The sequence below is a fragment of the Tachyglossus aculeatus genome, chromosome 1 (assembly GCF_015852505.1).
Source record: "Tachyglossus aculeatus isolate mTacAcu1 chromosome 1, mTacAcu1.pri, whole genome shotgun sequence".
NCBI lineage: Eukaryota > Metazoa > Chordata > Mammalia > Monotremata > Tachyglossidae > Tachyglossus > Tachyglossus aculeatus.
This window is the reverse complement of record NC_052066.1, coordinates 134,963,171-134,980,076: the sequence shown is the minus strand read 5'-3', so window position 1 is coordinate 134,980,076 and position 16,906 is coordinate 134,963,171. Positions and strand designations below refer to the sequence as shown.

Here is a 16,906-nt window from a genome sequence, read left to right as displayed (position 1 = left end):
GTCCCTACCCAACAGTGGGCTCACAGTCTAGAAGGGGGAGACAGAGAACAAAACCAAACAAATTAACAAAATAAAATAAATAGAATAGATATGTACAAGTAAAATAAATAAATAGAGTAATAAATATGTACAAACATATATACATATATACAGGTGCTGTGGGGAAGGGAAGGAGGTAAGAAGGGGGGGTGGAGGGGGGATGAGGGGGAGAGGAAGGAGGGAGCTCAATCTGGGAAGGCCTCCTGGAGGAGGTGAGATCTCAGTAGGGCCTTGAAGGGAGGAAGAGAGCTAGCTTGGCGGATGTTGGGAGGGAGGGCATTCCAGGCCAAGGGGATGACGTGGGCCGGGGGTCGACGGCGGGACAGGCGAGAATGAAACACAGTGAGGAGATTAGTGGCAGAGGAGTGGAGGGTGCTGGCTGGGCTGTAGAAGGAGAGAAGGGAGGTGAGGTAGGAGGGGGCGAGGTGCTGGAGAGCCTTGAAGCTGAGGGTGAGGAGTTTCTGCCTGATGCGCAGATTGATTGGTAGCTACTGGAGATTTTTGAGAGAACCACATGTACTTGAATTCCTCTTAGAGAGTACCATGATGTGTTACAATTAATTGGGGAATTTTCAGAACTAACTTATTTTAATATTCCTTTCTGAGAGTTATCTAATCTGTAGCCTGTGTCACTTTAAATTACCCTCTTCTATATTCGACACACAGATCTGCTATAAAGGAATCCATACCAGATTCAAATCAATGCAGACTTCATTGACTCTCTCTTTTCATACATAGGGATAAAAAACTCTTTGCTAGTGATAGGCTCATTAATCAAAATGGCTTGGGGCCATTGATCACTGTGAACTGTACTGTGTGAAGTTAATTTGAAAAATCATGGAAGGTACATGTCAAAATAACTTGGTTAACCTTGGATTTGCCGTGCCCAAGCCTTACCCCTCTTTTCTGAAAGCTTTAGAGAATCAGAGATACACTGCAAAATACTACAACTTATCTTTTTTCATCTCCATAGGTTAGTCTCTCATATGTGCTATCCACTCTCCAAGGATCAAAAGTCCAACCACAGTGGCTGTGAAATATCAAGCCGGACTGATGGCCGTGGGAAAAGACATGCCACAAAACCATGTCCGAACAATATAGAGAAATCCAATCACATCTACCAATGCACTCCTCCATACAGAATCTCTTCCAATGTAAGTTGCCACAAGAAATGAAGCAATATTTGAAACATTTTATTGTAAGACTCAACCAATAACATTTAGAGAGCTCACTGTCCCCCGAACAATTTGCTAGTTATAGAATTCTATAAGTGGAAGGGAGCTATGTCGTTAGATAGTTATTTGAGGACAAGGGCAGGGTGTTCTATTCTATTCTCCCAAGTGATGAGTCCTTGTCCAGATGGGAAAGGGCTGTGGCCTAGGAATCTAGTTTCTCCATTCTGTAAAACATGAATTCAGTACTCTCAGTCTCAGCAGGGGCTGCATACTTCTGAGGGGAGTATCAGTGAGATTCAGTGACCTTCTGGGTAACTAGTTCCTTCACTGCTCAGTGTTTTCAAACCTCCTTCTAGCACTGAAGATTGACATTCTTTGGCATCCTCAGAGTGCTGACAGGATATCTTCTGTGACCACAAACAGATAGGGAGGGAAGATGGGGGGTTGCCCCTGCCCTCATTCCAACATTTACTAACCTATTTGTCATTCCTATTACTAAGAAAAAATGCAAATGTCCAAGCTTTTACTGTATTGGCTTTTAGACTCAGAATTAAGACACGTATTAGACCCCTAACCAGTATCTTTGTTGTTTGATGTTTTTTCCTAGGAAACTGAAATCATGAAAGAAATCATGCAAAACGGACCAGTGCAAGGTATGGTTAGAAGAAATGAAAATCACCATTATGATTCACTCTCTTTTACTAGTAAACATTTTTATTCACGATGACAACTTCTGGAGGAACACACCTTTATTTTAAAGGGCTCCCTGACAGACATTTATCTTGTCTTATGCCGTCAAGTCGTTTCCACCCATAGCGACGCCATGGACACATCTCTCCCAGAACATGCTCTCCAACTGCATAGCTTTGTGGCAAGAGCACAGGTTTAGGAGTCAGAGGTTATGTGTTCTAATCCCAGCTCTGCTACTTGTCTGCTGTGTGGCCTTAGGCAAGTCACCTAACTTTTCTGTGCCTCAGTTACCTCACCTGTAAAATGAGGATTGAGACTGTGAGCTCCACGTGGGACAACCTGATTATCTTGTATTTACCCCAGTGCTTAGAACAGTGCTTGGAACATAGTAAGCGCTTAAAAATGCCATTATTATTATTATTATTATTATTATTATTATTATTACTATTATTATCATTACTATCTGCAATCATTCTGGTGGTGAATCCATAGAGTTTTAGTGGTAAAAATACAGAAGTGGTTTACATTGCCTCCTTTCATGCAGTAAACTCGAGTCTTCGCCCTCGACTCTCTCCCATGCCGCTGCTGCCCAGCACGAGTGAGTTTTGACTTGTAGCAGTTTGCTTTCCACTCGCTAGCCACTGGCCAAGCTAGGAATGGAATGGGTAGGCCTCTGCTTGACTCTCCCTCATGTAGCCAAGACTGGTAGAGTACTGAAAACTCTCCAGGTGTGACCCTGAGTGGGCTCTGACAGACATACTCTGCCATTATGTAACACATTCTACATAACAGAGCAATCTTTTTAGATGAGCCAGCATTGTCAAGTCACATTCCTAGTTCCCCTTTGGGACTTTTTAAGACTAATGGTCTCAATTCTCTTTAAAACATATCTATAAATCAAAACATTTTAGCTATCTGAATCTTCCATCCATCAGTTAGCTTTGCATGCTGGAAATGATGATGATGATGATGATGATGATGATGACATTTGTTAAGCGGTTACTATGTGCAAAGCACTGTTCTAAGCGCTGGGGAAGTTACAAGGTGATCAGGTTGTCCCATGGGGGGCTCACAGTCTTAATCCCCAATTTACAGATGAGGGAACTGAGGCCCAGAGAAGTGAAGTGATTTGCCCAAAGTCACACAGCTGACAATTGGCAGAGCCGGGATTTGAACCCATGAACTCTGACTCCAAAGCCCGTGCTCTTTCCAGTGAGAATGGAATGGAGAGGGTTAAAAGTGTAGGGAAGCAACATGGCATGGTGGATAGAGCACGGGCCTGAGAGTCACAAGGTCATGGATTCTAATCCTGGCTCTGCCACTTGTCTCATGTGTGACCTTAGGCAAGTCACTTCACTTCTCTGTGCCTCAGTTAACTCATCTTTAAAATGGGGAACGAGACTGTGAGCCCAATACAGGGCAGGGACTATGTCCAACCAGATTTGCTTGTATCCACCTGAAGGCTTAGTAGAGTGCCTGGCTCATAGTAAATTCTTAACAAATACCATTAATATTATTATTATTATGGGGTTAATGTAGAATAGAAGCAACATTGTCTGTTTGTGATTACCTCTTGTCTTTAGTCTACTGTTGTTGTTGCCATAGTACTCAAATAGCCAAGTCAATTTTAATGAATATGGTGTTGGGGACTAAACATGAAGAAATAAGGAGTACATTGTTGGTTTCCTGAAATGAAACTGCAGATTGTGTGCTACAATCCCAGGTCCCTACTTCATATGGAAAATACATTTTATTTTTCACCTTTGCCATGCCATTCTAAGATAACCTTCCTCAAGCACCTGATACTTTTTCTGACTTACACAAATGTTGAGTATTATACATTGCCTTCAGCAAAACAGCGTGGTACAAGCATTCATGCATTAAATGGAAATGCATGTCATGGACTCAACAAGGCACTCAGCTACTATCTATGCAGTGGAACAGAAAATAACCTACAAATTAAAAAAAAAATCTGCTATATCCTTCAGGAGTCTACATGGTCCTTTTTCTAAATGCTGACCTGATTGCTATTGGAGTGAATTTCAACTTTGGGCAGGAGCCTGTTGGAAGCCAGTTACAATCATACATATATATATAACCTTAGGATACTTGGAATTTCCTGTACTACACACATATGTATACATATATAGTATACATATACACATATATATAAATAACCAGTATTTAGTCATTCCACCAATCATATTTATTGAGTGCTTATGATGTGCAGTATACATATACACACATATATAAACAAAACCAGTATTTAATCATTCTATTGATCATATTTATTGAGTGCGTATGATGTGCAGTATACATATATATGTATATAATAACAGAACCAGTACTTAATTATTCTATCAATCATATTTATTGAGTGCTTATGATGTGCAGATGGCCATAATAAGTGCTTGGGAGAGTACAATGCAAAGGAGTTGGTAGACACATTCCCTACCCACAGTGAGTTCACAGTCTGGTGTGGTAGATGGACATTAATATAAATAAATTACAGATAGGTGCCTAAGTGGTGAGGGGCTGAAGAGGAGTGAATAAAGAGAGCAAGTCAGAGGGATGCAGAAGGGAGTGGGGAAAGAGGAAATGAGGACGTAGTCAGGGTAAGCCTTTTAGGGGAGATATGCCTTCATTAATGCTTTGAAGGTGGAGAGAGTAATTGTCTGTCAGAAATGAGAAGGGAGGGCATTCCAGGACAGAGGCAGGAGACGATGAGAGGATGGCGGTGAGATAGACAGGATCAAGGTATAGTGAGTAGGTTAGCATTAGAGGAGCAAATTGTGCAGTCTGAGCTGCAAAAGGAGAGCAGCGAGATGAGGTGGGAAGGGTCAAGATGATCAAGTGCTTTAAAGCTGATGGTAAAGAGTTTTTGTTTTACTTGGAAGTGGATAGGTGACCACTGGAAGTTCTTGAGGAGTGTTGAAACATGGACTGAACGTTTGTGTTAAAAAATGATCCAGGCAGCAGAGTGAATTATGGACTGGAGTGGGGAGAGACAGAAGGCAGCAATGTCAACAAGGAGGCTGGTGCAGTAAGCAAGGTGGGATGGAATAAATGCTTGGATTAACATGGTTGCAGTTTGGGTGGAGGGAAAAGGGTGGATTTTTAGCAATGTTGTGAAGGTTGAACCAACAGGATTTAGTGATAGATTAAATACATGGGTTGAATGAGAGAGATATGTCAGGAATAGCCCCAAGGTTACAGACTTCAAAGCCTTATTGAGGGCACATCTCCTCCCTGACTAAGTCCCCCTTTCCTAATCTCCCACTCCCTCCGTGTCCCCCTGACATGTTCCCTTTGTTCGACCCCTTCCCAGACCCATAGCACTTATGTACGTATCTGTTATTTATTTATTTATTTATATTCATGTCAGTTTTTCCCATCTAGACTGTAAGCTATCTGGAGGGTACCAGGATGGCACCTGGAGAGTTTCCAGTACTCTACCAGTCTTGACCTTGGGAAGGAGAGTCCAGCAGAGTCATTCCCATTTGATTCCTAGCTTGACCAATGGCTAGTGAGCAGACAGCAACCTGCTACAAGTCAAGATTCCCCTGTGCTGGGCAGCAGTGGCATGAATGAGAGTTTAGGGCAGAGACTCAGGTTTACTGCTCAGAAGGAGGCAATAATAAACCACTTCTGTATTTTTACCAAGAAACCTCTGTAGGTATTCTACCAGAACAATTGCAGGTGGAGGTGTGCTTTCTGGGAGAGACGTGTCCATGGTGTCACTATGGTTCAGAGATGACTCGACAGCATGGCTCGAGGAGCAGCATGGCTCAATGGAAAGAGCATGGGCTTTGGAGTCAGAGGTCATGGGTTCAAATCCCTGCTCTGCCAATTGTCAGCTGTGTGACACAAGAAGGCAAGTCACTTTACTTCTCTGTGCCTCAGTTTCCTCATTGCCTCAGTTTCCTCATCTGTAAAATAGGGATTAAGACTGTGAGTCCCCCGTGGGACAACCTGATCACCTTGTAACCTCCCCAGCACTTAAAACAGTGCTTTGCACATAGTAAGCGCTTAATAAATGTCATCATTATTATTATCATTATTATTATTTTGACAAGACAAGACTGTAAGCTCATTGTGGGCAGGGAATGTGTCTGTTTATTTTTGTATTGTACTTCCCTAAGTGCTTAATACAGCACCCTGCACACAGTAAGTGCTCAATAAATACAATTGAATGAATGAAGGACTTGTGAGGCAGGAAGGCTGGTGGCGCCATCTACAGTGATGGGAAAATCATTGGGAGGACAGGGTTTTGGTGGGAAAATAAAGAGTTCTGGGAAAATAAAGACTTCTGTATGGACATGTTAAGTTTAGGGTGTCAGTTAGACATCCAAGTAGAAATGTCTTGAAGGCGGGAGGAAATGCAAGACTGCAGAGATGGAAAAACCAGTGATGTTGCTTTGGGAATCATTTGCAAAAAGATGGTAGTTGAAGCCATGGGCACAAATGAGTTCTCCAAGGAAGTGGGTGTAGGTGGAGAATAATAGAAAGAGACCCAGACCTAAGCCCTGAGAGACTCCCACAGTTAGAGGATGGGAGGCAGAGAAGGAGCCTGCTAAAGAGATTGAGAAGGAGAACCTGGAGAGGACAGTGTCAGTGAAGCCAAAGTTGGATAATGTTTCTAGGAGAAGGAGGTGGTCGACAGTGTTGGAGGCAGCTGAGAGGTATAGGAAGATTAGGATGGAGTAGAGGCCATTGAATTTGGCAAGAAGGAGGTCATTTGTGACCTCTAAGAGGACAGTTTCTGTGGAGTGAATGGGACTTAAGGCAGATTGGAGGGGGCCAAGGAGGGAATTGGAAGAGAGGAACTTGAGATAGTGGGTGTAGACACCTTGCTCCAGGAGTTTGGAGAGGAATGGTAGGAGGGAGATGGGGTGATAACTGGAGGGAGCCATGGGTATGTTTGGAAGCAGTGGGGAAGAATCCACTGGAGAGCAAACAGTTGAAAATGGTGGTCAGAGAGAGAAGGAAGGGGGCAAGTACTTTGATAAAGTATGAAGGGGTGAGGTTAGATGTGCAGGTGGAGGGGGTGGATTTTGAGAGAAGGCAGGAGAGCTCCTCTTGAGATACTGCTGGGAAAGATGGGAGCGTTGAAGAAGGAGCAGAAGGCGGGAGGAGCTGGAGAAGAGAAGGGCAAATTTTAGGGAGATCAGGCCTGATACTTTCAATTTTCTCAATAAAACTGGCCAGGTCACTAGGGGCAAGGAATTGAGAAGATGAGGGTACAGGGGGTTTGAAGAGAGAGTTATGCATCTGGAACTTTTTAAGGCATTTGTTAAGCACTTACTATATGATAGGCACTCTTCTAAATTCTGAGGTAGATGCAAGGTAATCAGGTTGGACACAATCTGTGTCCCACATGGGGCTCGGTCTTAGTCTCTATTCTACAGATGTGGTAACTGAGGCACAAGGAGATTCAGTGACTTGCCCAAAATCACACAGCGGTCAAGTGAAAAAGCTGAGATTACAAGCCAGGTCTTTCTGACTCCAGGACCAGTTCTCTATCCCTTAGGCCACCCTGATTCTCTGGTGAGGGTAATTGGAGAAATACAATTGGCAAGAGCAATGGTGAGGTCAATTCAGGAGGGCAATGGGCATGGGTGTCAATAAGGATGGAGAAATAATATTTCCAGGCAGAGGAGAGGCAGAGTTGAAGCACATAAGGACGAGGTTGGCCTGACGTTTAGATTTCTCCTAACAGTACTCTGTGCTTGTCCATAGGAGTGAAGAAAGTGAACTGTGGAGGTGATACAGGACTGTGGGTTAGTGATTTGATAAGGAAATCCTCTAGCTCTTATTCCTGTACTCCATCCACTCGACCACACTGTTTCTTCACTTCTACCATAGCTAACATGAAGAAATGATGCCTTTCATTTTGATGGAGTTGCATCTGTTTCGTAAAATAAAGCAGGGAATCCACGTTTCAGTTTTGCTCCTGCTTTACCAGGGAAGGTTTCATGATGACTGTAGATGAGTTGATGGAATTGACAGAAAGCAGGTAGATAAGCCGGTTGCCTCAACACAGGGAATGATGAAGAAACGTTAGTGCTTTCATTATTCGTGGAGCTGGGAGGTGATCTCACCTCAGGAAACCTCTTTACTTGTCAACAGATGTTGAAATCTTTGGCACCTTTTAGAAAAATGGCATAGAAGTAAATTAGGTTTCTCCTTCCTAGTGATCAGGGTCACACTAACTGTAGAATAGGCATTTCTCTGCTTTACCAGAAGACACAGCTGAGGTGAACTTGGCACTTTATTCTGGGTACATCAAATCTTAAATCTGATTTGTGCAGTGGTTACCACAGGCCCTCCAAGATGTAGAGATTCAGATAATTATTTCTAGTACACTTTAGTCGTGTGAACCTCATGAAAGTTCTAATGGCTTAGAATTTAGGAATTAACCTCCTCTAAAGGATTATTTAATCTCTATAAAACCTTAGGCATTTCAGACACAACTGAAAACATATGATTTTATTTATGTTCTAATGAACGACTTCCACTTTGGTAAAATGTGAGAGTGCTTTAGGTGCACATCCTACATTAGTGCTATAAACAAAATCCATTCATTCATTCCATCGTATTTATTGAGCGCTTACTGTGTGCAGAGCACTGTGATAAGTGCTTGGGAAGTTCAAGTCGGCAACATATAGATGGTCCCTATCCAACAATGGGCTCATCTCATTACTCCAAGTATTTCCCTGATGGCCCTCACTATATTAGAGAACAAACTGCAGTGGTGAGGGATGAGTCCTCTACCTTGTCCCTTGGATTTCTGGAGTTAAATGCTGTACTTTATGGAAATAGAAGAACATGTTGCATGCTGGGGATTCAGGAATAAAAGTGAATCATAAGAGCTCAGGGAGCAACTAGTTCCATAGAACTGAAAAGCCTCTGGCAATAAGTGCATATTTTTATAAATGATAAGAGGCTGGTTGAGTCATTTTGGTGGAAAAGCACACTGATTGTCTTTTTATTATCGCTTGGGCTAATATACAGCTCTCTCTTCCTCTTCAGAGGAACAAAAGGATAGGAATTTAGAGACTTCTGTATAAACAACAGCCTACCTTCTTTATACAGTTCAAAATATGCATTGGTGAGAGAAAACAAAATCTGCTACAAAATACTATAAACTTTAGGAATCAAGGGGACTTATAGCAGGGGCTATTTTGAAGGGATAAAGGGATATAAGAATCAGTCTTGCTCTCGCAGCTAACTGCTTTTTAGCTTTTATAATAATTATTATAATAATATACTATTTGCTAAGCTAATTTACTATTTGTCAACCACTATTCTAAGTATTGGGGTAGATACAAGTATATCAGGTCGAACACAATCTGTGTCTCATATAGGGCTCAAGGTCTAAATAGGAGGAATAACAGGTATTGAATCCTCAGTAAACTGAAGAGGAAACTGAGGCACAAGGAAGTTAAATGGCTTGCCCAAAGTCACACCACAGGCACTTGGTGGAGCAGGGTTAGAGCCCAGTTCCTCTGATTCCCAGGCCTGTGTTCTTTCCACGAGGCCATGTGGTGCTTTTCCATAGTAGAAAAACAAACATATGAAAAAAAGCGAAGCATCTGGCCTCAAATGAAAGGAATTGGGTTCAGTAATTTGAACCCAACTCTCTCTTCTAAAGTTCCAAAAAGGATAGTAATCTTCCTCCACCCTCTTGTATATTCTCCATAAGGGGGATTACTGCTGTTGTGAAAAGCATTGCATTTGATTAGGGATTATTACTATGGGATCTCAGTGTCAGGTTCAGAGTTATATAAAATGTTTCAGATACGATTCCAGGCCATGAGTCTGCAGTTCCTATCCATGTGGCATTTACTGGCAGACAACTGGTCTGTCAGGGCTATTGGAGGAGGAAATGAGACAAGTTCACAATACTTTTATGTTTGTCTTCCTCATTAGAGTATGAGCTTCTTGTAGACAGAGAATGCAAAACTTTATTATTCTGTATTTCCCAAGTGCCTAGTGTGGTGCATGACACCAAGTGCTCAATAAATGTTGTTACACCTACTGCCACTCTTACTACTACTACTACTACTACTACTACTACTACTACTACTACTACTACTGCTGCTGCTGCTGCTACTACTACTACTACTACTACTACTACTACTACTACTACTACTACTACTACTACTACTACTATTACCATTATCACCACTATCCAGAATGTAGAAATCCAAGTTTAGCTCAGGGAGAGGTTAAGGAAAACTCAGCGGTATCCCAATCCCCCCCGCCCCACTCACCCGCCCCACTCACCCGACCCCACACATTCATATACATTTATATACATGGCCAATTTGGTGTAGAATTAAAGTTCTTCTGTTTGCCTCTCTCTCTCTCTCTCTCTCTCTCTCTCTCTCTGTCTCTCTCTCTCTCTCTGTCTCTCTCTCTCTCTTTGTATTCATGTATGTTTGTGCATTTCAGCCCCACACCAAATATTACAATAAGCAAACAACATTTCTTACATCAGAAGTTCTGTACATGTGTATTAGAAAATCACCAATATTATCAGAGAATGTTCAAGGAAGAAAGAGAGAAAAGGAGAGGGGAAAAGAAAGAGGATGGAATAGAGTGGGGAGAGAGATGAAAGCCGGAAGAGGAGGATGGCGGAGGGACTGGTCACATGAGAGACCTAGAGGGAGACAGACCACTCTCACCAAGGGTTAGAGTCTTCCATGTCTGTGGAGTAGTTAAGTCATTTAAAATCTGGCTGACCTACCCAGGAGTTCTGGGCAGAGTCAGGGACTGTTTGTGTGATTAGAGGAAAGCTGCCAGAGACTTTGGCCTACATACAGTGAGAATCAATCGATTAATCAATTGATGATATTTACTGAGTACTTACTTTGTGCAGAGCACAGCACTATGCACTTAAGAGAATACAATTCAATATTATTATTAGTATGGGACATCAGTGTCAGGCTCACAGTTATATAAAATGTTTCAGATGATGATTCCAAGCCACAGGATGTGATCTCAGCTTACACAGAGCTTACAGTCTAGAGGAGGCAGTCTAGGGAGAAATTGGTGGTTTATAATAATAATGATGGCATTTATTAAGCACTTACTATGTGCAAAGCACTGTTCTATGCGCTGGGGAGGTTACAAGGGGATCAAGTTGTCCCACGGGGGGGCTCCCAGTCTTAATCCCCATTTTACAGATGAGGTAACTGAGGCCCAGAGAAGTTAAGTGACTTGCCCAAGGTCACATAGCAGACATGTGGCGGAGCCAGGATTCGAACCCCTGACCTCTGACTCCAAAGCCCGGGTTCTTTCCACTGAGCCACGTTACCATTTGGTACTGCTCTCTGACCCTGCAGAAAATTTGCCCTTCTCAGGCCATTCAGATATCTATCTGGTGGGACCCTGCCTTTCTGGCCAACCAGAAGAACACAGTTTGCAGTCTGGGATTAGGGTTTATGTCAAATTCATATGGGCAAGGAATGTGTCCGCTAATTCATTCATTCAGTCATTCAATCATATTTATTAAGTGTTTACTGTGTGCAAAGCTCTGTACTAGGCGCTTGAAAAGTACAAATCAGCAACATAAAGAGCCAGTCCCTACCCAACAACGGGCTCAAAGTCTAGAAGGGGGAGACAGACAACAAAACAAATAATTCCATTCTATCATACTCTCCCAAGTGCTTAATATGGTTCTCCACACACCATTTTATGTGCTCTACACATAGTAAACACTCAGTAAATACTACTACTACTACTACTACTAATAAAGATAATTATGGTATTTATTAAGCACATACTATGTACCAGGCACTGTACTAAGCATTAGAGTGGATACAATCAAATTGGGTTGGACACAGTCCCTGTCCCACATGGGGCTCATTTTCAGGTGAGGCAACAGAAGCCTAGAGTTGACCAAGGTCACACAGCAAACAGATGGTAGAGCCGGGATTAGAACCCATGACCTTCTGACTCCCAGGCCTGTGCTCTATCCACAACACCGAGCTGCTTCTCTACTGATCAGTTATTGTACTGTCCTATGAATCAATGCCTTATGTTGGCAGGAGAGTTTGCATATGCTGATGAAGCTTAGAGTTACCCATAATGTAAAGGACTAAGATGAAGCATCAGAAAAAGTTGATTCACTTATGCTGGGCAGCAGCGGCATAGGAAAAAATCAAAGGCAAATCAAAATAAAAAATCAAAATCAAAATCAAGTGATCAAAACTTTGATCAAAGGCAACGACAGAGACTCCAGTATTTTACTGTGTATAAGAAGGCAACGGTAAACCACTTATGTATCTTTACTAAAAAAACCCTATGGATACCAGAATGACTTTATGGCAGAAGACAGGGCATCCTGGAGAGGGTGTGTCCTTGAAGTCACTATGGATTGGAAATGATTCAACAGCATTTGAAGAAGAGAAATACTGTTGTTCAATTGATTGATATGATTTTGGACAGATGAGGCTGAATCAGCTTGACTTCGATCTTAACCAACCTTACATGACAGGCTCTCAAGGATAGTTCCTTTGAGGTGGTTGGCTTCCAACAGCTGCTCTCTTTTTGAGCCACCAGAGAAGGCTTTGGAGGGAAGGTTAGCGATTGAGGCTCTGTCAGCAATGCATGACAAGTTCCCTACCCTACGCTGCCCCAGGAGACTTTGGGTGTCTCAATGACTTGCCCAACATCCACAGCAGACAAATGGAGAATCTGGGATTAGAACCCAGGTCCTTATGCCTAGTATGCGTAGACCAATAACTCTAATGATAGTTCTGGTATTTAGGAAGTACTTACTATATACCGTGAACTTTACTAAACACAGGGGTAGATACAAGATAATTAGATTAGACACATCTTCATTTTAGGCTCACGGTGTAAGTAGGAGGGAGAACAAGGATTGCATCCCTTTATATTGATGAGGAAAGTGAGGCCCAGAGTTTTGTGACTTGCCCAAGGTCATTCAGAAGGCAAGTGGCAGATCTAGGACTAGATTCCAGGTCTTCTGGAGCATGTTCTTTCCCTAAGCCATGTTACTTCTCAATTTAATCCCAGTTATTCTGCTACAATGCAGGAAGAATAGGGATCATTCTATTCTCCTTCCTCTCTTATGCCAAATAAGCATTTTTTAAAGGAATCCAGGCTACACTCAGTATTGCCCGGTGTAGCTGAAATGTAAAGAGCTCTTACCCTCTGTTGGGCAATTTTAAAATTAATTATCTGTGGCTCACCTGGAATCATCCACACAATTCAGCGGACTCTTCTACTATACCAAGAAAGCAGAAATGATGGATCCTTTCTCAATCTAAATCTGAAACTGTTCTTGCAAGAATTTGCCATCAGCTCAGCCAACATGTATTTCTAAGAATGAAATCTTGGCACAATAAGTGTATTCACTCCAAAGCCTAAACATTCATTTATACGTGCCAGGAAAAGGTTTACATTAATTACAGGATTAAAGGCAATTACTGTAAATCCCTTTTGCTAGACTCATTCCTTCCCTGCTACCTCAAGTGGAGCTGTTAATAGGTTTGTGGTGAGGAACAAGGCTGAGGGAGAAAGGGCAATCTTTTGCCATATGTGAGAATGTTAAGCCATAGTAGTAATGGTGTTTGTGAAGTAGCACCAGTGGTAAGTTCTTGGGAAGTGTAACTGAAGAACCATTTATTTCTTTCCTTTATTTAGAGTAGATACACTTTGAAAAGTAAAATATAGACTTATATGAAAAAGTAGTAGAAACACCAGTAGGAAAATTTACAATATGAAAGCAAATTATATTAGCAAACGGAAATCACATAATCTTCATTTCTCAGTCCTTTCTGAATTGAATCCAAAATGACCAGGATATTCACCTCTGGGAAGATAAAAGATTTCTGAAGCTCAAATTGTTTTTTTCCAGGCTAATATACCTGTTTATTTCTTTAGCAATAATGCAGGTGCATGATGATTTTTTCCACTACAAAACTGGGATCTACAGGCACATTACCAACATAAGCGATGAATCAGAAAACTATAAACAGTTGCGAACTCATTCTGTCAAACTCACTGGGTAAGTTAAATGATTACAATTTCCTTTTTTGCTGTAGCTACAGTATTTTTCCCTGTCATGATACTGTAGTGTAAGTCTTAGAAAATGAAACTCAGTAGTCCAGGTTATAAATTGATGATTCTTATTACACATTGTGGGTACTCTAGCTTCTCCTCTGTGAGAAGAAAACAGTACTTCACAGTACATTATTCCTGTATCATCAATCAATCAATGGTATTTATTGAGTGCTTACTGTGTGTACAGTACAGTAGAGTTAGGTGGTAGTTGGTATATGATCCCTGACAATGAGGACTTTACAGTCTAATGGGATTAGCTCAATCAACCAATCAATTGCGTGGATTGGATTGGAGAGTGGGACCATTGGCAGTACCCAGTAGTAAGGTGGTTCTGCATGCGGAATGGCTTAAAGAGCAGGAATTTGGTCCTGTAGGGGTTCTGAAATGTTTACTAACAGCTAATTTTGTTGACTTTACAACTTGCTTACACTCAAAATATCTCAAAATATTACACCAAGATGGATTCAAGGTATATGAAAGTTCACTAGGCTTTCTTTAGTAGTAATATTTTAAGGTAAGTCAGTCCTCAGATTTTCACTTCTCCACAAATTGGACTTAGCCAGGCAGATTAAGACAGATAATTCTTTAACATTGCTATTTATATCTACTAACCAGTGCTATTTATATCTACTCTCACCCATATTTTCCAGAAGACAGAGCAGAAGGCTGGCAGTTGGGAGACTTGGGTTATAATCAATCAGTGGTATTTATATAGTGCTTATGTGTGCAGAGTACTATACTAAGCACTTGTGAGAGTAAAATGCAATGGACTTGATGGACATGTTCCCTAGCCACAAGGAGCTTACTTGGTTTCTGTTATGATTAAAAGAAACCAGTTTCCTTCCTCCTTAGACTGTGGGCCTCAGGTGGGACAGGGACCGTGTCCAACCTGATTTTCTTGTATCTTACCCAGTGTTTAGTCCTATGTGCCAAGGCACTTAGTAAGTACCTAACAAGTAGCACTAAAAAAATATGATAATAAAATACTCTATTCAATGGAGCATTTACAGAGTTCCACCTGGAATTATGAATTTCTCCTATATAGTCACATTGTGATCACCATATGGTTTTTCTATGATCTTTTTCCCTGTTTAAATTTAATGAATAGTAAATGAATGCTAAGTAGACAGTTTACTGATATTATGTTTAACCCAAGGTAAATTGAAAAAATCCCAAACAGATAGTTTAATTATAGTTTTTATACGCATGGAAAAACCCTAAACAACTGACATGGGTATCTCTATTGTATATGTGATGGAAAAAGAAATGCATGTAGAGAGGATCTTTAATCCCTAGACTAGATAATGAAATAACACGCCATTTGAGTATCAAATGCAGAAAAAGATTCTCTCTTCATGGAATTTTTCTCATTGGCAGAAAAAGTCCCAGAAGACTCATGATTTCTGCAGGAGTTTTGTTATGCATGTCAACTTTCACAGGATAGTTGGTGAGGAGTCTAGGTAGAATCATATTTATATTTATATATAGGCATTGGACCTTTCTATCAAATTGTAATTACTGTATGGCAACTTCTTATGGAATTATGATTTTTAATAGTACTTGTTAAATGCTTACTGCGTCAAACACAGTTCTAAGCACAGGGAGATACAAGTCAATTGAGTTTGACACAGTCCCTGTCCTGCATGGAGCTCACATCTAAGTAGGAGCAAGAACCGGTGAACTAAAGCACAGGGAAGTTAAGTGATTAGCTCTAGTTCACAAATCAAGCAACTGGCAGAGCTGTATTTAGAACTAAGATCCTCTGAATCCTAGGCCTGTGGTCTTCTCACTAGCCATGCTGCTTCTCCTACTACACCATAGTGCTTGGAAGCAAAATTGTTTAGGAATGGACCTTGAATTATTTTAAGATTCTTTCAAGAATTCTTTGAAGGCCATTAATCATTAATCCATGTCCCAAGACTGCAGTAAGCATCCATGGGGCATTTAGTGACAGCTGATTAGTCAGGGATTTTCAGGGAGAAATCTGAGAAAATTTGAAGTACTTTTAGACATTTTACAAACATTCAGAACTTATACAAAGAGGTTCATGCATAGGAAGGGTGGGCTGGACAGAGTAAGGAAGAAAGAGGTAGAGAGAGTGAAAGAGAGAAAGGGATGGAAAATGGAGAGAAGAAAGCTAACCCATATATAATTGCCTACCCAACCCTAGCTCCACAAACTTCAAATTTCTTTAGATGTCCAGATAAAGTTCTGCATGTGTTTACTGACAAGATAAACACCTGGGCAGGTCCTTCAGGAAAACCTCCTAAGCATCTCAGCATGGAGGAAGAGAGTGAGATCAAGAGTCAGGTGTCCCTCTTCTGAATTTAAAAGGCCCCAACAGCATGGTAATTGACTCTCATTTTCAGATGACCACTGGGAAAAACAGTCCCCTGGCTTCTAGGACAGTTCCCAGGAATAAGGTGCTACAAGAATAACTTTCCTGGATTTCAATCCCTGGATTTTAATTCCAACTTTAATAGGATTCTGAACATAGCCACCACCCAAGCTCTATCAGCACATGACTGAAAAGAGTTCCATCAGACTACCTGTTTAATCTGCCTAAGCTAAATTACCTACTGCCACTCTTTTTATCTAGTTTTCATACTTCCTTTCCATGAGGCCCCTTTCCCCCAGCCTCAAGTGATCTGCTTTCTTTGTGAAATGACCTTTCTTAATGAAGCCACCAGTTGGCTTTTAAAATCAAGAAATCAAGTTCTACAGCACTTACATACATATCTGTAAATTTATTCATCTTAGTATCTGTCTCCCTCTCTTGACTGTAAGCTCATTGTGGGCAGGAATGTGTCTGTGTATTGTTATATTGTACTCTCCCAAGCACTTAGTACAGTACTCTGCACACAGTAAACACTCAATGAATACAATTGAATGAATGAATGAAGAAA

At 41.3% G+C, this 16,906-nt stretch overlaps 1 protein-coding gene and 1 non-coding gene across 3 annotated transcripts in view; one reads left to right on the top strand and one right to left on the bottom strand.

Annotated features, from left to right (window-relative positions):
* The window catches only part of TINAG (tubulointerstitial nephritis antigen), a 111,016-nt gene that overhangs the window by 66,841 nt on the left and 27,269 nt on the right, over positions 1 to 16,906 (top strand). For both annotated transcript variants that reach the window (XM_038747102.1, XM_038747095.1), the window contains 3 exons: positions 1,013 to 1,193; positions 1,822 to 1,867; positions 13,821 to 13,944. In XM_038747102.1, the coding sequence (XP_038603030.1) occupies positions 1,013 to 1,193; positions 1,822 to 1,867; positions 13,821 to 13,944 (351 nt within the window). The remainder of the gene's footprint in view (positions 1 to 1,012; positions 1,194 to 1,821; positions 1,868 to 13,820; positions 13,945 to 16,906) is intronic.
* LOC119937483 lies at positions 2,513 to 2,650 on the bottom strand. Its single transcript, XR_005454126.1, has one exon. It is a non-coding gene; the product is annotated as a small nucleolar RNA SNORA7 (small nucleolar RNA).